Source organism: Hirundo rustica, chromosome 10 (assembly GCF_015227805.2).
Source record: "Hirundo rustica isolate bHirRus1 chromosome 10, bHirRus1.pri.v3, whole genome shotgun sequence".
NCBI classification, from domain to species: domain Eukaryota; kingdom Metazoa; phylum Chordata; class Aves; order Passeriformes; family Hirundinidae; genus Hirundo; species Hirundo rustica.
Window position 1 is genome coordinate 16,695,195 of NC_053459.1, and position 23,180 is coordinate 16,718,374.

The window sequence follows — 23,180 nt, forward strand, 5'->3', positions numbered from 1 at the left end:
TCTCCCTATCTGGCACCAGTAAACATGAGCCAGCAATCTACTAAAGGCCACAGAATCAGCTCAATAAATGGAGAATGTTGGTTGCTGGGGAAATCTTTAAAACGTAGCTAATCTTGCCAGGTTCAATGTAATGTTGCTTAGATGACATTAATCATAGTAATAAGATATGGGAGAGAAGGGAAAACTGGATTTACTGTATGGCCTCATATGAGAAACACATGAAAAATAGAATGCTCCTTTCTCTAATGCTTTAGGAACGTCATCACAAACATAAATTTCTCTTGCTTTCGATAGAAAAAAAATGTTTCATTCCTGAATCTTGTGCAACTAATGTTTTTGGCAAACATCAGCTATAGTATGTGAGTTAATATCTGATGTATCCTCTCTTGGGGAGATGAGATCTTGCCCTTGCAGGGACTGTGTTTTTTATATGTGATCTAATAACTGTCTTCTGTGCCCTTTACCACAGCCCTGAGCACACCGTGCTGCAGCAGCAGCCCCTGCATTTGGCAGCAAAGCTCTCACCTCTGTAAATGAAGGAGCTTCCTTCACCTACTAGGGCTCAGGTGAAAGTGTTCCTTGGTGGAAAGACTTGTTGCTGTTAACCTGCTATTTTTTTAATATTTTTTTTTTCCTACTCACCAGCCCCCATTATGTAGTGCAGGTAACTATGCCTGTCAGTGTGGTGTTGGTCCTAGGAAAATAATAGGCTCGTAGAAGAATTGAATTGATTTTTAATTCATTTAATTTTTTTTTGTGTGTGTGTGTGTGTGTGTGTGTGTGTGTGGCTTGTCATCAATTTATTTAACAAAGGTCCTGTTGAGCTCTTCAGTGTCAGTTTCTTATGAGAATAGGGTTTTGATGCCAGAGGTGCGAGTATGGATGTTAGTGTATGAACTTAATTAAATCACAGCGCATGTGCAATGGTTTAAAACCTGTTTAGTCAAACTAGTTAAATGCAGCAATAAATTTAGAATAGTTACCACCAGGTGTGTCTGGTTCTTGCAGTGTCATGTCCCGACCCTGTGCTGTTTAATACCACTGTCAGTCATCAGGAAGAAAATGTATAAGTAGGACTGAAAAGGGTTTTTTTGATGACTTGCAGAGTATTGAATAATGAGGGTAGTTACTGGCAGCCATCTGGATCACTTGGTGGACTGGGAGCAGGCAAAACAAAATCCATTTATCGGATTGCCAGCACAGAGCCATGATAGCAGTGCGAGGAGCCCGGTGTGGGAAGCAACAGCTTGGAAAAAAGTTTTGAGTTCTTGATGGATTAATCAGCTGAACATCCTCCTCCTGTGAAATGCGGCCAAAAGGGTAATGTATGAGCATGGGAATTGGGAGATGGAGTATGGACTCTGTGTGTCTTTGGCACAGCAGCAGCAGCTTCTGCAGTGTTGTATCCTGTGGTGATGCCCTCACTGTGAGGCGGATGGTGATGAACTGATGAATACTCGGAGGACTGCCATAGGGAAGATTAAAATGCTGGGATCGTGAGTGAATGATTGGAGGAGCCCTGCTTTAGTTACCACAGAGATGCTTGGGGGAGGGGAGTTTTCAGCAAATTGCCTACATGGGGAACAGATGTTCAATAATAGGCTACTCAGTTGAGCAGATTATGATATAATGCATTTGAGGCTAAACAAATCCAGGCTTGAAATACAGCACAATTTAGCAGTGAGGGTGAATGACCATTGGAACAGTTTTACCAAGGCTAGTGGTATGTGGGCTGTCACCAGCACGTTTAGAAACCCTGATAACGATTTCCACCCCTGAAAAGCGCCGTCCTTCAAACAAGAATTAATTTGTAAAAGCTGTCTGTTCTCTGCTGTCCGTGAGCTCAGTCAGCCCACACACCCCAGTCAGGTCTGGCCTGTTACTCAGGTAATGTCCCAATGTCTCCTTCACCATGGATATCCAGGTATGTAGGACAGGTTCTTTGCAGCTGAATTCAGTGGCTCTTGTGGTTCCTCTCTAGCCTGTGACTGCTGTGGACTTTCTTTGCTGCCTTCCTCTAAAACTCTGCTCCTACCTTTCCTGTCCCAAATGCTGTTGCCCATCTTTTGCCCTCCCACCCCAATACCCTGCTAACCGGCGCCATGAAATGCTGTGGGCTGCATGTCCTGAACTCCCTCTTGTGGGGAAAGCCAAGCTATGGAGAACTGAGACTTGGCTGAGGCAGGGTGGAAAACAAAATGTTGTGATCTATTGCATAAAATAATGTCTTCTGTGACAAAAATAAAAATTTCCAGGGTGCTGAAGGAAGATGTCAGCACTAGCAGCTGCAGCCCACAGATGTATGGGGCACGTCCTGCCTTGGAGAATATTCCAGGCTCTCTGCAAATAAAAGCCAGCGGCCAAAATGTGGTTTCGTTCAGTTTGTATGTTTTTAGGCATTTCCCCCCACATACTAGGGATTGTGATTTATGTACCTACTGCACTGAGTGGATAGTACGGGGAATGGTTCATCAGCAGAAGAATGCATTCAGCAACACCTTGGGTTACATCAGGATATGGAGGAATCTGAAGGCACTTCTTTGATTTCTTCAGCTGTTAACGTCTTCTAGTATGTTAGCACCTCCTGTCAGGTATTTTGCTTTTCAAAGCCTCTTAGCTTCTTCTGTTCTTTGAGAAACTTGCTTCTCTCAGACTACTGAAGCCCAGAAAAATCAAAGACAGAACTTCCACAATATTGTGTTTTTAACGTGTTTTTTGTGAAGTCTTGAAGAAGCCTTTTCACTGTGTAGTTGCTGGATAAAACAAAGAGCAAAAGGCATTGTGGAAGGTGTTTTTAGGGAAGATGGAAGGATGAGGAGGGGTGGAAGCAGCCCTGACCCACATCTCAAGGCAGGAGTGGAAGCCTGGAGGAGTGCAGTCATCAGGCGGAGTAGGTAGTGAGGAGGTCACGAGCAGGGTGGAGCAGGTTCACAGAGAGTCCTGAAAACCAAAAGAGATGTACCCCCTCCCTGACAACACCACTGCGCTGCTGCACGCAGCTGGAGCACAGTAACTATTTTGATAAACTTTTAGTCTATTGCTACTAAATGAGTTTCGTCACCAGCCCTTCGTTCAGAGCCTGGAATGGTATCTTTGGCTCTTGCTCTCCTGTAGTATTCCTACAACACAAACCCTGCTGAGGAATTAAATAAAACTGCAATACTGTCTGAGTTACTGAAGTCAAAAGCCTGCAAGCATGAGGATGCTTGGAAGTGTTTTGGAAGTGGAAGCATGGTGTCATGAGCACATGATCTTGGCGGTCAGGAGCGGTTTCCACAGCATTGTTTTCAGCAGCAGAAAGAATCCATTGTGCATTTTTCTGCATTTCAGTTTTTCAAAGCCTAGGTCCTTTCTGAAAGCCAAAGTCAGCAAGAACATTTTCCCTAGTTCCATATTGAAATCTGGGGACATGCAGCACAGGAGTTTGTAATAAGTATGTGCAGCTTAAAGCAAAAAAGCAGTGGCAACATGTGCCTTCTACCATATGCGTGCTTCTCACCTCATTTTCATGAGCCTGGAAATAAGCATCTGTCTCTACTCCTGACTTTCCTTAATATCCATGGACATGCTGCTTTTTTGCTGCCTTCATTCCTATGGGGGAATATTTCTTCCTCAATGTTTAATTCTAAAACCGTTGGATGTCTAAATCTTTTATGATCAGCTGCAGTGGCACAGTCACTTCCAAAGGCAGCTTCTGGCCCTAAGAACTCCCTGACACACCATGACAGCCTGTGCTTCCCCACCTGGAGTCACCGGCTGGGGGATAGGCTGCCTGTCTGCAGCCAGCTTGTTCCCCATGTGGGAAGGATTCCTGTTGTTCTTTTCTTGTTGGACTCTTCGGAGCAGAATTTGGCAACCTTTCTGCCAAAGCTGTTTGGAGAATTGCTTTCTCCAAAGAGGCAGGGTGAGAGAGCTCTCTGTGTCTGTTCCTGGATGGCTGCACCGGTGGCTTGCCGTGTGCTGGTGCACAAACACAGCCATGCCCGTAGACAACCTGCTGGCTGGTACAGGCACAGCTGCGTGATGTTGTGAAGAGTTGCTGGTAACCAGCTGGGCTTTTCTAGTCCTTTGGATTGCTGCAGAACTCACCTTTTAGAGCTGTGAGGACAGGCCTTCATTTAACATGATGTCTTCTCATTTTATTTTGATTTGTCTTGACAGTGGAAAGTTACATTTAGATTTATGCTGTGGCTGGACCCTGGTGGCCCATCGTGATGGGTCAGTTAGGGAGGCTGGGGGGCCTGGGAGCTGCTTCTGACAGCTGGATTTCAAGACAGCATCCACTCAGTTCAGGACATTTGCATAGAATTTGCATTTTGGCTGAGCCCGTGCATGTAAATGTAGGTTTGCATTGTTTCTCTTCTTTGAATGACCGTTTAATTAACTTTAAACTTAATTATGTAATCTGCCATCTGCCTAAATCCCTACACTGCTGTTATATCACCATACTTTTCCACTTCCACCAAGGTATTCCCTTTCCCGGAAGTTTCCCCCATTTTTCAATGATTACGATAATTTCAAATTGTTCACTTCCTTGGCCACTTTTGAGGAGGACTCACAGCAACATTGTAGGAACTCTCGTGGTTTTATGGTCTGGCTTGGACCAAGCAGAGGAATGTGCTGCAGAACCTCCAGTTTAAGATTCTTTGAATTTACATTTCATGAGAGAAGGATCTTTTATTTGCTTGTGATAAGGAGAATGCACTCTCAGATTTTCTTTTGGACTCCAGATTGAGTATCTGAAATATTGCCTACCATGTTTTATCTCCTGCAGGTCTCTGTTGCAATAAAACATCACTGAACTGATAACATATCTCCAAGTCTTGCCTTTCCACTCCTACATCCCTAATGAATTCTTTCCTATGACATCCTCATTTATCTCTATTGCTTTGTCTTTAATCTTGAGCCATCTACTTTATTTAACCTCTTGGCTTCAAGATACTGTAAAATGCATGGAGGTGGTTCTGTTCCAAGGCTGTCCAAGAACTCTTTTGCTTCATATTTAGGGAAATGTGGAAGCATGACTGTTCCTAACAGGTTGGAGCAGAGCTGTGCTTTCAGTGAGCCTTGTGGATGGGGTTTGGTCCTGTATGTGCATTACTGGGGCTCTAGCACAGAGCTAGATACAAGGAGTGTCTTTTTAATTCCCAGTACAGAACTCCTTCCCTGAGCAACTATACCAACAGCTGTCTTTGTGTTTTTCCTTTTAAAACGAAATAGAACAAAAAAGGATTTGGTTGTTACTATTAGTGGGGCATTTAATCTCTTAAATCCGCAAAATATTTTGCAAAACATAAATAGTTTGTTACTTCTGGCCTGCCTGTGACCAGTGTTTTTGTTGACATAACTTGCATTTGAGATCACTTCAATGGTGTTTGTTGGTTTTGCCTGTTGTTTTTGCCTGTGTGTGGTAATTTGATCCCGGATATTGTAGTAGTCATTTAAGTGCTTGGAGATTTTTGACTTAGTCACTTCTATAATATGGCATCTACTTGATGTCACTGGTGCATTAGAAATTCAAAACAATCTAACAAACACATTTCAGCTTTTAAAATTTGAGAGGGAATTATTCTAGAGGCTTCTTTTTGAGCTGCAGAAAATATCAAATAGCTTTGAAATTGCCTGTTTAAGTGTATGAAAGGGGCAGGCACAGGGATCCTAGCAAAACCACCCTGATGTTAATGCAGTTTGTACTGGCAAAGCTTCTTCTGCTGGGAGAGTTTATTTGACTTTGGAGAATGAAGGGGGCAGTTGCCTGGTACAACAGTGCCAGCAGTATTTCTGTGCCTGTCCAGAGCTCCCAGCCAGGAGCTGCCTCCCCCCAGCTCCTCAAAGCTGTGCAGAGACAGAGTCACAAAAGTACCTGAGATGAGTGGTTCAGGGGCTGTGTAGGATTGTGGATTTTTTTTTTTTATGTCCCAGATGTCTTTCCAAAACAAGGCAGAATTTGTGTTGGCTGAACTTTAGTATTGAGACTATTAATACACCCTGTTACACATCAGCATCCATAGTGCCTCGTAAAGTTGCAGATAGAACTTCCTGGCAGCTCTTGGAGAGTATTCATTTGCTACAAGACCAAATTTGATGGTTTCTAAAATTTGCTTTGTCAACTTTGCCAGGAGTCAAGGGCCAACTTGAATTTACAGATCTGTGAGGTGATGCCTTGGGCTGCCTCGGACACAAATTCATTAAATTTCTAGTAAGGATGAGCAGGAACGTGCTTTATTTAACTTTCTTGCTGAATTTAACCTATTCTGACTTAAATGGGAGTGTGGGACTAACCACAGGCTGGTATCAGGGTAGTTCTTGCTGTCTTTGGTTGGTTAATTTCTGCTTTTGGGGCTAGGGCAGTGTTGGGTGATCCTTCTTTTGGTAGCTGCCATGTCTTCAAGACCATGGGTGTGTCCTTATCATGTCTTACTAAGTGCACAGCTGGGTTGTCTTGAAGAATTGCTTGGAAGTCTTGAAGGAAATCGGTTTAAGTCATTGAAATGAGTCAGCAATGAAATGGAACATTGTAGAAATATGAACAAATATTTAGGAACTGTGTGTTAAGAGTGTTTCATTAACTGATAACAAATTGTTCTATTGCATGGTATCAGTTCTGGGGATATGCTTCTGTTTCTTCTCACGGTTATACTAACTGGAAAACAGGGTTTTCCAAATATTCCTTGCCATATCTAGACTATGATCTAATGCTGGGAAGCAATGGAAAATCCTCTTAGCAATAGCAGAGATATAGTGGAGGTGTTGGTGTTCAGTCATGGACTGATAAAAGTAAATAGCAGATGCAAGTATTTTGTATTGGAAAAGTTTGTAACAATATTGTTCTGTCCAGTGCTTTCAACATAAATTCCTTTTTTTTTTTTTTTTTTTTTTTTTTTTAATGTATAAGGAACAATTACATGCTGAGATAGTGTCTGGGGGGTCAGATGCTGCAGAGATGTTACCAGCACTGTTGTGGTGCTTTCACAGTCCTGCCCGCCCCAGGGAACTGCCTAACTATTGGAGTATCTACATAAATAATAGAGGTGGTAAGAAAGCTGGAAGTTTGGAGGTAAAAATGTCTGGTGAAAATGTAGATGCCCTTTGCTAGGAAAGAGAGAAACTATACCAAGATCTCCTTATCTTGAAATTCGCTTGTATCTCTCAAGTAAAACTGGTTCTTGCTGGATCCTAGTTGGGAGTTGTCGTGGATGTGCCGATGAAGATTCAGTGATACTTTCATTTTCTGTTGGTAGTAATCAGAGATTGTCAGGTGTGAGAGGGCAGTTAGAATGTTTTATTTTTGGTAAATAAAATTGAGGGTCTTGATTCTTTCTTATGTAAAGCAACATGCAAATTTTAATACAAAATTAAATACTTTCTGGCCTTGCTAACTTCATGTTTAGTTGAGCATTTTAGTTGATTTAGTTGACCATCTAGTTGATCAACTGACTAACAGATGTAAATTTAATTAAATGCAGTACTTTTCAAAAGCTAAACTCTAGAGTGATTTTGTATAAATTATGTCAAAATAAGCTGATTTAAAGCATCTAGCCTCCTCTCTTACTGTAAGCCAGATCAATTATTCTGGAAAGCTGCCTGCATGCTTCCCCCCCTCAAATAAGAAAAGATTAATAGGTACTTAGGTTTAAAGACCAAAATGTGCCATTGTGTGATGTCATTGTTGTGATGGAGATGAAGTGAGGTGGTTTGGATTTCAGCTGGAGCTCCAGTGCTGTCCTTCCAGCAGAGCTCAACCAGCCCCTGCATCCTTTCTGCTCCTTTTCCTCGTGTCCATGGTGAGAATAAAAGCGAGTGAACTTATTATTTAAAAGTGAAGTGAGTGATTGTGAACTGTTCTGAAAGCCCACCAATGCACCCACTTTCCTTTCACGTCCCTCTTTCTGTGGAGGTCGGAGTTGTGTGTTTCTGCTTCCCACTGGTGCTTTCCTTTGGCTAGTTTGAGGGCTTTCCCTACTCTGTGGGTGGAATTGCTGGTTCTGTTTAGGTGTCCCTCTGTCACCCTTGTAGGGAGCCTCTATGCCTGGTGTTGGGATTTTTTCAACCCCAATCTCCCTCCAGAGGACTTCAAGTACGGAACAGTCAACCACCTTTCCTCAAATTATTAGTCCTTTGTAGTATCCCATTGAAAATGGCAGAATATCTAGAAATCCCAGGCAAGTTTTGGCCTCATCCACAGGGAACAGATCTGCCAGCTACGCACCCAGACGTGTTGCATTTGCTGCTTGTTGTGAATATTTACGTGTCGTGCACTAGAATAGCTCTGTGTTCAGGCCTGAGTGGTTCTGCAGATGTGTTTGGTGCTCTGTGGTTGCTTCAAGTCTCCTCTTAGGATCGACCAGCCAACCTCAGCTCTGCACTTTAGTCTTCCTTCCACTGAAGTGATTTTAAATTTTTTTCTTGTGTTCGTTTGCTCATTAATTTATTTAGTATTTGGTTATTTTAGTGCCTAGAATGTGTTACTACTTTGTGTGACATCCTGTCATGAGAGATTTTATTCTATCTTACAAATCGCTCAACTGTAACGACAAGGAAAAAGTCAGACTGACACACGTGGTGCTGGAATAGGGTTTAACCATGTTTGTGATAGATTTTTCAGAAAGAATAGTCTCAATATATCCTATGCTATAGAGCAGTCAAGTTACAGTTTGGTTTGTGGAATGATGTCTGTTTATGCATCAGAATATTAATACTGGGCAGTGGGGACAGCAGGGAAGCCCATCTTGAGAGGTACTTTTAACTTCCAGTTTGAGGGGACAGGTGCATTGCAGAAACAAATACTGGCTCAAGTTGAAACAGATGGTGACCTGCAGTTAGGTCTCTTTCTTTTAAAAGAATACAAGAAATTAAAGTCATGCAGAATTTGCTGTGTTCCAGTTGAATGCTAATTGTGGCAGTTGCCTGTGGCTTTGTAACAGGGGTGGCTTTGTTTAGCTGTAAATATCATGGCCCAGGGGGTCAAATACTATCCGAAGTGGCTGCGTGTCAACTGTTGTGCAGGCCAGTTATGCTGAAGCAGAGTTTGTTGTTTTGAGTGAATTTTGTCTTTGAGTTTTGTTTTTGCGTTTGAGCAAATGAAAAATCCCACCACAGAGCAAGCCCAAGCCTTAAGTGCTGAAAATGTGCAGATGCCTCTCTGCATATCTACCTTTTATCACACAAAGATGCTTCTCCACCCTTTGCTGTTGCTGTACATTATTTTTGGCTGTAAGGGCCCCAAATATTTTGAACCATTGGACAAGCCAAGTGCTGGGACAACTCTTTTACTGCAGTTCCTAATTCTGGGTCTTAGATTGCTGAGTAATTAATGAGATTTTTTTTTTTTTTTTCCCCTTGCTTCCCCCCCTCTTCATTTTAGTTTTCTGCTCTTTTTTTATTTTTTTTTTTTTTTCCAGCTCCTTCTTAATGATACGTTAAGATTTAGACTCTTTTTTATCCCGGGCTCTTTAATTTATAGTAGTATTTTCTGTGACTTGCTGTCATAGAAACGAGGGCTTTAGAGGACCTTACAAGCTCATGTAATCCATTTCACTACCTCAAGGAAAAAACTACTCTTCTTAAACCAACTCTGGCAGACATCTGTCTCACCTATTTTTAAGAACCTCCAATGAAGCAGAATGCATGATCTCTCTGGGTGAGCAACCTAAAATCCTGCCTGTTGCAGTTTTTAAGTCAGATTCCTTCACCAAAATGTCTCTGAAAACATATCCAGGAGCAAATTGCGTTGCCAGTTCTCTAGCCTGTAATTTTACTTTTGGTGTCTGTTTTTAAACTTAACTTGACCCTTAGGACACTTGTAAATCGGTTCATTAGGCAGCTGCAAATCTGTTGATTTTAGTTCCATCTCGTTACGTGGGCCATACCGCTTGCGTTGCCTCAGTTGCCTCTGCTGAAACCTAAATTTGCTGCTGTGCTCTTGCCGTGTTACGGCTGCAACCTCTTCAGATGGTCTCTGCCCTGGAAGCACCCTCAGAGTGTGAAAAGCTTGACTGTGTAGAAAAAGGCCCAGCGATGCTGTGTTATTGTGACTGAATACAGAAACCTCCTCTTTGTTTCAGCTTCCCATTTGGAAACACTGCCGTGGTGTGTAATCTCTTCCCGGACTGGTCTGAGCTGACACCTTCAGTTGTCCCTCTGCCTGTCTTGGTTCTTCCCTCCTGAAGTAGGAGGCTCCCTCCCTCTTGCTGATGTTGTTATATATATGAAAATTGCTTTTTCTCTGCGATTGGGAAAAGCAGCAGTTTTCTCGTGTTGCACCGTATTTTTTAAAGATCTCTGCTTAACTACAGCTTTTAAGGCATTTTTTTTCTCGCTGCCGTGAAGCAATCTGCTATTTTGTTTGAGAAGGATACCACAGGTAAAAAATTTGCCTTGTAACTTGGATAGCACCGTAGCAAATAAGTTGGCGTTGCACGTTTTCTGACTTGCAGGTACAAGCTTGGACCCAGGGAGCGTAGCCAGGAGGGGCTGGAAGGCAAAGCTGTGATGACATGTTCAGTATCCAGGTGGAGGGCCAAGAGGGCAGCTGCGCGGCGCTGGGTTGCATTCCAATGTGCTGATCCGTGGAACAGCGTTGGCATACGCTTTGGAAGCTGCTGCTTGCTCTCCTGGCTGTAGGGAAGGGGCTGAGGTGATGGCAGGGAAGTAAGGGGTGAGTCTCTGCAGAATATTTTCGTGTGATTGTGGCCTGTTCTGAACAGGCTGGACGTTTGGAGCTTTGGCACTTCTTTCTGGTGTCCTTGTGGACCGTGCTGCCTCTGGTAGCTCCACATTTAATAACTCCGGTGTGGGTTGTTAAGAATTTTTTTTTTTGCCTCCTTGATTCCTAAACTGGTTAATTAAGTTGTAGGGAGGTTTTATTTTTCTCACTACTTGGGGGCTTAATGGGGTGGAGACTTTGGAAACAGTTTAACAATTTCACATTTTATATGCTCTAATGAATTTCCCAGGATTTTGGAAGGGATGTATTGAACTTCAGCATCGTAATTTCCAGCATTTTATTTATGCTAAAATAGGTTAGTGGCGTATTACGAGGCCCGAAGTGCCAACAGATTACAAATGAACTAATGAAGACATTGTTTCTCTTGGATAAAGGCTGTGACTCATGGTTGTAACTTGTACTGAAGAACTAGAGACCGTGAGCTTCACCAGGACCACAGGCTGGCACAGGGGTTCCTCTTCCCTTCCTTGTTATTTCAAACCTGTATTTGATTTCAGGTGCAGAAAAAAGAGGGTTTGCAAGGACCAGAAACAACTCTGAATCTGCAAGAACGCCCCAGAACTTCGATAGGAAGAGGCAACTCTCTGAATCGCAGACAGAAACAATGAACAATTCAGACAGCAGAATAAATCCCAGACAACTGGGAACTCCCAGAGGTATTAAAGCAATGTGTATACACGCTTCAGGAATAAGCTGCCTTGAAGCCTGTGCTTTAAAAGATGGGCTGGGATGAATGCTATTAACTTAGGAAATGACTCTTGATTGTTTGTAAAATATGATTATTCCAGGGTTTTCAGTGTTCTGAAGTTGGGTGCCAGTGTTTCTAGGCAAACTGTTCTCAGAAGTTCAGGTTTGAATAGAAAAGCTCTGTACAGATTCTGTTAAGATACACAGACATGTTTGGTGGGCAAAGTAACACTTGTGAGTTTTTGTTTGCAGGAGGATCCTATGCTGCTGTCCCAGCATCAGCTGACAGGAAGAATCTAAATAAACCCACTCGAGGGAGGAAGAAGAGTATATTTGAAGCCTACGTGTCAAAGGAAGATGTTTCAGCAGGACTGAAAAGGGGAGAGCTAATTCAGGTGCCTGAAATGTACACTGTCCATGCTCTTGTGATATCCTGCAGAAATCACAGGCAGTTGTTGGAAATCAGCAGCAGTTGATGACAGGGAATTGATGTAGCATGTGTTGATGCCAGAGGAAGATATTCTTCTTTTTCTCAGGATGTTCTACAAGTGGGGTGGAGTCTCCTGTATTCCTCTGAAGTAGTTTTCTGTTTGATTGCATGTTCTATAAAATTCCTGGTCCACACTAGTGATAAATTACAGATTTCTGGTTGAATAGGCTGCTGGCCGTGGTGGTCATTAGTGGGGAGGCACTTCCTTTTACAAATGATGCTCAAAACAGCAGCAGTTATTGGTAGCCTCTGTCTGTGTCTGTAAAAGTAAAAACAAATGACCTTAGCAAGATACCTCTTGCTGAAATTTCTCACAAAAATGATTGTGCTTCTTTTTGGAGCAGCAAAACTGCAGCCATCATTAGGCAGCAATTATTTTCTAAAGAATGCAGGGGTGGACCTGCTGTCCTGTCTGCTGGATAGAGGAGATTTACATGAAGGCTGGCAGGGCTGAGAAGGAGGAGAGCATCCTTGCGCCACATTGATAGCAGTCCTCAACGTGTTGTAATGTTCTTCAGGACACACCTGGCATCCCAGTGAGATCAAACTGGCTGGAGAAGAAAGGCAGGTGGAAGTCAATGAGGGCATGATATCCACGCTGAGGCATTGTTTACCCAAACACACACAGGTCCATTCCATTTAATTAGTGTTGTAGTGCTGGTGAGGTTGTGATACTTAATTTCATCAATACACTGGAGTCTCAAATGACATCACCTCAATTTTTATCCGATTTTTTATTATAATTGCATAATAATTTTTGTATATCATTATAATGGCATGATCTCTGGAAGTGTGATGAAGATTTTATGTAGAAGACTGCCTGATTCCATCCTGAAGACCGATCTCATGCACTCTTAGCTTTGGGAGAAATCATATCCCTGCCGATGATCAGCATGGTCCATTGGGCTACTCGGACCTCAGGCCAGTGAATTTTTAAAGACCATCACAGACATCAGCAATGGGAAGGAAATGCTGGGGGAGGAAATGGAAGCCTTAAGCTGTGATTTCCCTCGTGGCTGCATTGGCATATGGCATCAGCTAAAGCTTCTGCCTTACCTTCAGGAGTGGTTTTGGCATCATTTTTGCTAACACTGCCTGATAGCGTTAAGTGCAGTATGCGTAGACTGCCTATGAGGTCAAGTGCAGCTGCAGATGAAGCACATCAGGCTATGACTACTACCTGAGAATCCCACTGAAATGCTGAGTCCCCAAGGACCTGTGATTGCATGATCCCTGGCAAATGAACCCCTAATTCTTGTAAATGTGTATTGTCTACTCCGGCTCATGTTCTGCGTAACTGGAAGAGTCATACGTGCTTTCTTAGGCTCTGTCTGTTTTCCTTTCATCCAGTTCCACAGCTCAGGGAAACAATTGAGACTGTAGAAGCTGGATTTAATCATTCAGAGCTGAGTGTTAGATCATGGGCATCCCAGCTCAGTATTTCTCATCTTCAGTTCATTCATCATTACAATTTCATCAAGACCATTTGTCACTGCAGCCTCAACCAGGATAGGTGAGATCCTGAGAGCAACTTCAGTGAATAGATGAATACTCACTGGTTTTCTCTACAATGGCAAGAGACAAAATGAGCAAATCCCTCTTGTGTTAATCCCCAAAAGCAGGGCATTGTTCTGGCATGGTAACCTGCAAAAAGGCTCCACAAGAACCTATGGAAGGGGAGGACAAACCTATTGGGCTGAATCTGATGGCCCTGAGGAAACTGGAGTGCTCCCAGGCAGCAGCGTGCCTCTCTGAACATGGGCTGTGTTCTGGAGCATCCTGGAAATATATTTGGATGAGAATTTGAGAGCCTTGTTAGGGACTAAAGAGCCTATAGTAACACTGAGATTCTTGCTGGACCTTGGCAGTGCAGCTGTGCAACAAAGTGTTCCTGAAAGCCCAACCCACAGAAACTGCTGGCAGACCTGGAGATTGCTCAGATGATACACAAGTGCCATGAAGATTAGGCAGCCCTAGATCAGGAAGAGTGAAAAGTTATCTTTATGGGTGCTGACATCTGTCAGTAATATTGATCTGAATGGCTTCTGGTACTGTATCTGACATAAATCATGTTTTGATAAGTAGCACGAGAAGCGTGCCCTGCAGATTCCTGACTTCATTTACTCATGCGACGTGTCCGGAAGTGTCCTTCCACAAGAAAAGGGATCTGAGTTCAGTGAGTTCAGGCGCTTACGAATGTGTAGAGTTCTCACTCCCCTGCCCTTAAAACAGCAGGGAGCAAACACCAGGTGTATCGGGTTGCTTGGAATCGCACCGGATGGCCCGAAGGCAAACAGGACCGAAGAGCTCCTGCGTCGTCCTGCGAGCGCACCACGGTGGTTGTACACAGCAGCTGAAATCGGGCTGCGTATTAAAGAGCATCGACCCAAAGGACTCTAATCATCCTCTGAAGCATCAGCCAGAGACTCATGTCTGCTCCACGCCTCCAGTGTCTCCCAGACCCTCCCTGCAGGGCTGCTGGGGTCAGGCGGAGCGAACAGAGATGCAGAGCCTGCTTTGCTGTTAAAAGGGTGTTTTTCCTTGGAAAGCTGCTCTTTTGTGGATGTGAAAGCTGGGGTTTCCCTGATTTTCATGGTTTGTTTTTTTCAAAGGAAGCCTTGGTAGCAATCAGATACTTGTGAACCCTGACCTTTTTTTGGTGTTTTCTACATACAAACGAATCTAGGCATATGTGTTACAATGACTGTAAAAAACTGCTTGGTTTGGGATGCTTGAAGTTTAGTCTGAGTACTGCCTGCCCTGGGTTTAGCAGAGCAGCTTGAGAAATTGTGACCCTTTTGTGTCTCACTGGGAAAGTTCAGTAAGGTTAGAAACTTTATTGGCAAGAGCCTGTGAAGCTGCCTTGAATCATCAGAAAATGTTTTAGAAACCTTCCTGCAGACCTTGTTCTTCCCTTTCATAACAAAGGCCCTAATGACAGAAAAACACTGATAAATATAGCAGCTATTATTTGCAAGCCATTGTAAAGTAATACAACATTAGTGTGACATCATGAGACTCTGCAGCCAGATCCTCACCCCCTAATACACATATGAGAACAGTTGTTCATTGCAGATGGGGAGAGTGACTGGTTCCAGATATGATATCACAGCGTGAAATGTACAACATTGTAAATAGGATTTTCATGGGCACAGATAATAGGGCCCATCTGCTTTCTAAGATAAATTTTGTGAGTTTCCTGCTTAAAGGAAAGAGCTGAAGTTTTTTAATGTTACTTGACGTAAGAATTCTAATGCTGATCGTAATTAGGTAGTGCATATAAAATGCAGATATACAGGCTGCACAATAAACGTGGTAACACCGTGCTCCTCTGTGTGTTTGCTGGAGCTGGGCATCCATGGGCACATTGCTGCTCTGGTGCCTTCTGGGCCATGGACACAAACTCTGATTTTTCATGTGCATGATTGGCATTTACACCTGATTGACAGCTGTCCCAAACTATTCAAGGGGATTGTGCAGAGGAAAACAGGATATCCCCTCACCTGCTTAGTGCTGATGGGTAGATCCACATATGGAAATTGACTCATTGTCAAATGGAGCAACAATCCCTTTCCATTTTTTTCCTTTCTCTCTGTAGCAGCTTCTGCTGACTGATTCTGGGAAATAAATGGAGGACGACCATTGGGAGTCTTCCATCAGTGGGTGCCTGTGGTGATAGAAACTGATGACAGCAAGTCAGCTCTCACTTTGCTTGAGCATAAAATACCCCAGGGTTTCTCTCAGTGGGTCATTTTTGTTTCCATGCTGTTGTCCTGGGTTATGCCTGCCATGGGGGTGAGTGTCCCTGTTAGTACAAGTTATGTGAGACATAAAATGAGATAGCACAGCAAAGTACTCAAACAGTATCTAAAGAGTATGAAATACATGCTGCTGGTGATCTGGTATTCTGTATTTGCTGGTAAACTTTAGCAATAAGTGCAATGGAAAGTCTTAGTAAATCTGTGAATTCTTCAAGGCAGCAAAACTTTCACATGTAATCAGCTCTATTTTCCCATTGGCTGAGTGGTTCCCAGAATACATTAAAAATTATTTGCCGCCGTAAAGTTTTAAAGAAGCAATTCCTGTGAGATGCTCCTATGATTGCTTAACACAGAAGTGCAAACAGATGGATTCTGTTCATGTAATAAATTGGCTAGCATTACTTCAAATACACAAGTGGAGAAATCTCTAAAGTTTCTTCCCAGAGCAGAAGCCTCTTGGAAGGCAGATACCTAAAACGTATTCCCATAAGATTTAAATGCCATCAGTTTGAACTGCAGTCACCTGAATCCTAATTTCCAGGATCCTTTTGGGATGCAGATGTGTAGCCTATAAGGCTTTGGTTGGCTCTGTCTTTCTCTTGGATGGACCTGAATGCAAGCAGCAAAACTGGTTGGTTTACTTTGGAGGGTTGATATGAATTTGTTGCAGGTGACTTGGCCTTTAATTTGGCAGATAGCAAAGCAGAAATAGATAGACCATGGAATTTTTAAATGTATTTAAGATAGTTTGCCTTTAAGTATGTTTAAACAGAATTTAATCCTCTAGACTTTAAATGTTTATTTTTGGAAAATCCTTTTAATTCTTTTTTGGAAATGTACTTTATTATCACAGAGTTACTGCTGCTGTCTGTTTGCAGGAGCAGCCTAAGCAGCCAGAGCCCCATAAGAATGATACCTGCTGCCATGCAAGCTCAGCTTTTCTTTTCCTCTTTCCTTGTATCCTCCAAAATAAGCAAACCCAACATTCTCCTTTTCCAAGACAGAGCAAGCGAAATTGTTTCTGTTATCCAGTTGTCAACGAAGTTGGTGGATGCTCAGCAGAAAATGTGTGAAAGGAACAGGAGAGCTTGGATCCTCAGTTCATCCAGTAGCAGCAACAACTGATTCTACATCTCTTTGATGACAGACTGCAGTAGATCAGCTTAAGCCTATCATGAAACTGCCTTTTGGCTTGAAATTGCTTGGATGCTAAGTTGTCAAGACTTGAAATGTATAATGGAAATTTAGATGTATCTCTCATGTTTTGCTGTAGATATATTACCCACAGCTCTCTAATTTAACTGGTGTTAAATAAAATTAATAAGATTCAGGCATAATCTTTCTCCTTCCTTTCTTTTTTTTTTAAGGGACCCTTGAGAATAAATCCTAAGAAGTACCATGAAGCCTTCATTCCATCTCCAGTAAGTGTAATTTTATAATGCTTTAAAGTTCATAAGTAAAGGTGCATTAAGATAGGAGTTATGCTGTGCACAGAAGGTCACTCAGAGGTGAATGAGTTGGAATAAATGAACACAATCTGGATTTTCTTTTATATCAAATATTCCCAACCAAATCCTGCTTTCTCATACGTGGAAGAAACACTTTGCTTGTGCTGAAGTTGAGGATACTGCAGGGTCCCACAGAGGCCAGCTGAAGTCAGGTTTGAGGACCACCAGATAGCGTAATCAGAAACCCATGGTTTATGGCTGCAGAGGTTTTATAGATTTTCCACTGATTTAAGTTAATCTTCCCTAAACAAATATGCTCTCCATTTTCGATTTGCTGCATGAGCTAATTTGAAAAGTCATTCCAGAAATAATATGCGTGATTCCTTTTCATGTGCCCGCTTTGGCACGGGCTCTATCTTGGTTGGCTTGGGACGTGCTTCTGCCACATGGGACTGGCTTGCACCTCTTCTCTCTTCTTTCCTTATTTTGACAGAAAAGAAGGACTCCTGCAATTTCAGGGCCTTCCAATCGGGAAGGTGACCTCACAGCTGGCACAGCCAAAGCTTTTTATCTGGAGCTGACTTGGTCAAAGTGTTGCTGTTAATGAGAGTTTTATATTGAAATGTTTTGCTGGTGTGGGGATGAGAAGTCAGAGCCTGCCCTGAGACAGTGAAACACTGATTATGTTGTTGTCCCTGCTACTGACAGCACTATTGTTTTGGGGCTTGGACTGAAAGCCTTGAAATTCATGGTGTTTTTCAGCTCGTGTTGTCTATTTGGGGCAATGTGTTGGAGCTTTGTTAGAGAGGGTTGGCATTACAGGGGTAGGAAAAGGTTGGGGCTGCACAGAATACGCTAACATTAACTAGAGGAAGAAGTACAGAACAACTCTCTGCTACATCAGAAGCGAAGTGTGTAAGTGAAAGGAACTTTGAGCCTTCCTTTGCCAGGTGTCCTTGTAGGTGTGGTAAGTGTAAGCTGTTAAATATATTCTCTGAATTTACGAAATGCAAGGTTAAAGAGGAGTTCAGCTACTCTCATGAGTTGTTTGGATGCAAGGCTTTACCCCTAATTGCACCTCTGGTGTCCAGCTGTTGCCTTGTGCCTGTTCTGTCTGCAGGAATGCATACATTAAGGAGGGCTAGCAGAGGTGGTTATCTCGGCTATCTTTCCACTTTTCTGCCCTTCATGGAGATGAATACTAGAACCACCAGAATCAACACCTGGATGAAGATGACTCTGGCTTGTGTAGACACAGTCATTTAAGAGAGGTGCTTTGGGAAGCTTATCCTTTTGTATGACATTATTTGCCATAATGGAGGGGCTGCAGCCTTGGTGTTCTGCAGCACTTTCCCATCATTGCCAGATGCTGCAAGAGCTGCAGCTGTGGAAAATCACCCTTTCTTTCCTGCTGTTGACGAGGGCACTGTACCCCTTTCACTTCAGCTATGACTTGGCCATGGCTTCATGGATTTCAGTGCAACAGCTGTTCATCTTCTGACACCAGAAGTCCCTGCGTGTTTCTTGCTGCACTTGTGCTCTGTCTGCTCATCTCGTTGTTGCATGAAGAGTTGAGGGGAAGGCCCAGGGCTTTTTTCTTGAAGCTCCCCAGAGAACGAACCCCAGGAATTTAAATCTCTGCCTTGCATCTCATGTGTTCCCTGCACAGGATGGTGCGGTTCGAAGTGTCGGTATGAGGGATGGTGCTGCTGAGCATGAGTGACAGTGGCTGGAGCTGTGCTGTGCTTGTGGGAGACACTTCCAGAGCCGATGGAAGTGCTGCAGATGTCTTGTCAGAGTGGGATAGGGAGCACTGCTGGAGATACTGCAGAGAAAGGCCCATGCTCCCTGGAGGGGGCTGCGAAATCTTGAGGCCATTGTTGCTGGTAGAGCAGATGTACTCCAGGGACAGCTAAGGCTTTGCAAGTGATTGTGTTCTGTTGTCATTCAGTGCCATTTGAATTGCATTAGCAATCAGAAGTGTCAGCTCTGCAGAGGAAAAGTGGGACGCGCAAATTTTCTTGGAAGTGCGTAAGTTCACTCAGCAGTTGTGAGCCTGAAGCTCAAGATATAGAGATGTTTCTTTTTGGAGGGAAAACCAAAACTGATGGCAATTTTCTGATTACAGCTTTGTTGCAGATGTTGAAATTAACTACTGTAAAAAAGCAGTGCATGCACATATATAATTTTGTGTATGTATATATATATATATATATATATATATATATATATGTATATATTTTGGAAAGAGAGTGTGTGGGTGCAATTAAAGACAAGACTCTTGCAGAGTGTGGAGATGCAGCTTTAACCAGGTGGTGTGATACATCAGGCACCTTTACAGGGAGTGGAAGAAAACATCTTGTATTTTCATGGACACAGGAGAAAAGGAAGAAAAGTGTAGAGCAAATTATTGTGAATGCCAGCCTGTGTCCTGCAGCACAGGCAGCTACAGGTACAGGAAAAAAAACCCACAAAAACAAAAAATTAACCTAAACCAGGAATTTGCCTGAGAAAGTGACTTTGAACATTTTATTTTCTTGTGTATGACAGATTTAGGTAAAGAGTTGGAGCTGAAGGGAAAGGGTGGGGAGAAATAAGGAGTAAGACCATGTGTAAAAAATCTGGCTTTTTGAAAAGAACGGTTTCCAATTTGAATTATGTTGGTCCAAGAGGCTTTGCAATTTTTCTGCATCTTGTCATGGGAGGCAGCTTTCACACAGCTGTTGAGCTGCTGCTGCTGCTTTTCTTTCTAAGAGTGATTTGGTCTCTTGGAGGACAGCCTTAGTTTCACATCATGGCAGGGTTCTTCCTTTTATTGTTTTGGTATCTAAGCAGAGTAAGATACTTATGTGATATTTGGGCTTCATGTTTTCAGGTTATAAAAGAAGTTTTTCTTGGACACTGAGGATGCTGGTAGTTCTGATTGTATTTATTCATGCATATGAGACTCAGAAGTGTCTGAGAAACAGCTGAAGTTGCAATTAAGACTTTAAGTCCTGTGAGGCTGTTTTTTTCTTTGAAAGACAATGAAGTACTAATCTGAAGAAACTCAACCTCCTTTTTGTACCTCAAAACTGTGCAAAGATAACTCTTTTCAGAAAAACTATTTGAACTGGTCATATTGATACTAAATGCTCACATTGTTTGACATGTTCATTGCACTGTAAACAGACACATGGAATTTTTTGTATACTGAATTATGGGAAAGCAGAAATGAAAGCAGAGAGAGCACGGTCAATAATTATCAAAAGAAAAAAAAGACAAAACTGGCAATCCTTTAAAAACTAAAATCTTTGTGTTGGCATCTTCAGGAAATTTTGTTCACCCCATGAAGAAAATCTCTCAAACTAAATCTTGAGTAACCGAATGCCAGACATATCAGGGGTGGTTAATAATAGTGTGTGCAATTAGCAGAAGCTCTTGTGCAAGGATGCTAAGCCAGAGTATTCAGAGAAGGTGTCCTGACATGTCTGTTACACTAAAAGATCTCCTGGCTTGCAGTTGGCATCTGTGGTTGTCATTATTTGGGATACCTTCTAACATTAGATGTGCCAAATGCAGAATATATGGTGTTAACTCATTTGAAAAACAAGAGACTGTATCTCTAACTATAATCCAGATCACCTTCACAGAGTGCTGTGCTGATCCAGGAGCTCCTTGTCCCTGCTTTCCCAGCTCACCAGAAGAGCAGCAGGAGCTCTGCAGGGAGCACTTTGCAGACTGTCTTGTAAGCAGTTCTGAACACTTGCCTGTTCTCAACACTGGCTTTGAATGTTTGAGGTGGGAAATTAATGTGTCAAGAGCTGTGACAGCAGAAAACTCTGTACCTGTTCCCAAGAGTAACTGTAGAGGAGCTGAGACAACACATTTGAGGGCTTGGCTCTGTCTTGTGTACATAGTGTGGAGCTACTGTACTGATACATCCATACAAAGGTGCTCAATTGCTGAAAGATCCTGTGTGTTAAAGGGCACATGGTGAATCCCTTTTGTTCCTGGCACTACTGCAGCGTGTTTGGCTCACCTGGGTGTGATGGCAGTGTTTTAAACCTCATAACAACCATGATTTAATATGTTTTGGTCTGGCACTTACTTTTCTTCCCCTTTGACTAGGATGGGAGTCGTGATATCTTTATTGATGGAGTGGTTGCTCGCAACAGAGCCCTGAACGGTGACATCGTGGTGGTGAAGCTGCTTCCCAGGGATCAGTGGAAGGTCAGTTCAGTATATTTTTGCTGTGGTTTGAAAGAGCTTATTACAATTTTCATCACTAAACTTGTAGGGCCTGAGACAGAGAACAGAGAATTTCCTACAAATCAGATTAGCTAAATTGAGTTTATGCTGCTATTGATTAAAAGACTTTATCCATTACAATGTTTGGAAGAAGTGATACCTGAGGCCTTGAAACCTCATTCTTTGCATGGAATGGCCTTCATTATCACTGTATGGGAAAGTCTGATGATGAGACTGGTTCCAAGCACAGTTGTCAGGGTGACTTTTGGTATCTGCTATTTGCCTGTCTTCATGCTGTGGTGTTTTGGATAGCGCTGTGTAGGTGTTTGCAATTGCTCATGTGTTTGACAAGTGTTGATCACAAAGCTTTAGTTATGATTAACTCTCTCTAATTTTTGGTTCCTCAGTCCATGAAAAGCTTATCTTGTCACAGCTCCAGATTTTGTGGTAATACCCTTCTTTACGTGAATGAAGCATGTGTGAAATGACTGGAGCAATACAAATGTGGGACAATTGCTTTTCATTTTCATGTCTGAGGATTTCATTAAGATCCCTGTCTGGGTTTTTGTTTGTTGTTTTTTTTCTTTTTTTTTCCACTGGTGAAACTTCTTTCCCTAATCAAACTTTGTCCTTTCAAATATCTGGATAATTTAATCTTGTTTGCATGTTTATCTTTTAACACTTCTATGCTAGGGCAGCTTTTGCTCCTTTTCTCTAGTTGCTGGGAGATGGAACCTACAGTTAGCAATTTTAACATGGGTTTTCACGCTTCATGACGGAACCACCACAAATTGTTTTCCAAATATGGTTTTTGAACTCTTCTTGAGAGTTTAAAGACTGTTGTAGATCTTTTAGACAAAAGTAATAGTAAGGATGTTTCCAGCAGAGTGGGAACTGGTCTGAACTTTGGCCTGGTGCTGTTTACTCAGTCTAGCTACCTTCTCTGCCTGTCTTTGTTTGAAGCTATGTGATTTTAGACTTGGAAATGCAAGGTGTTTAGTCTGGTCATTTGCTGAACCTTCTACCTATTCTGTTAAATCTAATAACAGTTTAAATGATGGTTTGAGACATATTAGGACTTGTCTCTTCTTTTTAAGTATGCATAAAATGAGTGAATGACCTGAGTATTTATTGACACATGTAAGTACAAAACTAAACCTAATATAAAAGGCAATCATAAGGGGCATCCATGGTATTACAGATATATCCATATACAAATAAAAGAAAGAGGTTTGCTGCCATCTTGTTGACCTCTGAGAAACAGATTTGAGGGTCAAAGCAAAATTTCTTCGATAGCTATTCAAGACTTCAAGTCAGAGTTCACTAAAACTATGTTGATAGCTATGTGTTTTGATCACCAAATCCATATATGCAAGTTACGTTTTGTATTAAACCATTTCATATCGATGGAAAAATTGAATAGTTTGGATGCTTAAATCCTTTGCCAGGACCTGCCAGCACAAGGGCTTCTTTGTAGGCTTGATAGAGATTGCCTGAGCTGGAAGCTTTGTCTGCAGTTTTCCATTATATCTGTCTCTAAACAAAGATAATGCCTCTTGCTCTCTCTTCTATTCTCATACCTTCATATGCTCAACAGTAATGATCTTTTATGAATACAAGAGGAAGGATTCAGAATGTTATCCCTGTCCTGGGAAAATGCATGAATAAATAGAACTGTTAGAGAAGTGGTATCTGACTGCAAGGAAACCATTCAAAAGACTTGAGTGTTTTGTAATATGATTATGATTCTTCTGTGGTGAATTTAACCTTGCCAAATGAAGTAGCTGGAACATGCCAGTCATGTTTTTCAGCCACATAGGTGCTGCCCTGTGTAGTCT

General features: G+C 42.3%; 1 protein-coding gene across 6 annotated transcripts in view; it reads left to right on the forward strand.

Moving 5' to 3' along the window:
* The window catches only part of DIS3L2 (DIS3 like 3'-5' exoribonuclease 2), a 185,880-nt gene that overhangs the window by 10,190 nt on the left and 152,510 nt on the right, over positions 1-23,180 (forward strand). For 5 of the 6 annotated variants that reach the window (XM_040074580.2, XM_040074578.2, XM_040074579.1 and 2 more), the window contains exons 3-6: positions 11,224-11,382; positions 11,666-11,808; positions 17,032-17,085; positions 21,223-21,324. In XM_040074580.2, coding sequence (XP_039930514.1) covers positions 11,224-11,382; positions 11,666-11,808; positions 17,032-17,085; positions 21,223-21,324 — 458 coding nt within the window. Of the gene's footprint in view, positions 1-10,436; positions 10,658-11,223; positions 11,383-11,665; positions 11,809-17,031; positions 17,086-21,222; positions 21,325-23,180 lie in introns of all 6 variants that reach the window. The other variant, XM_040074582.1, reaches the window with a different exon arrangement.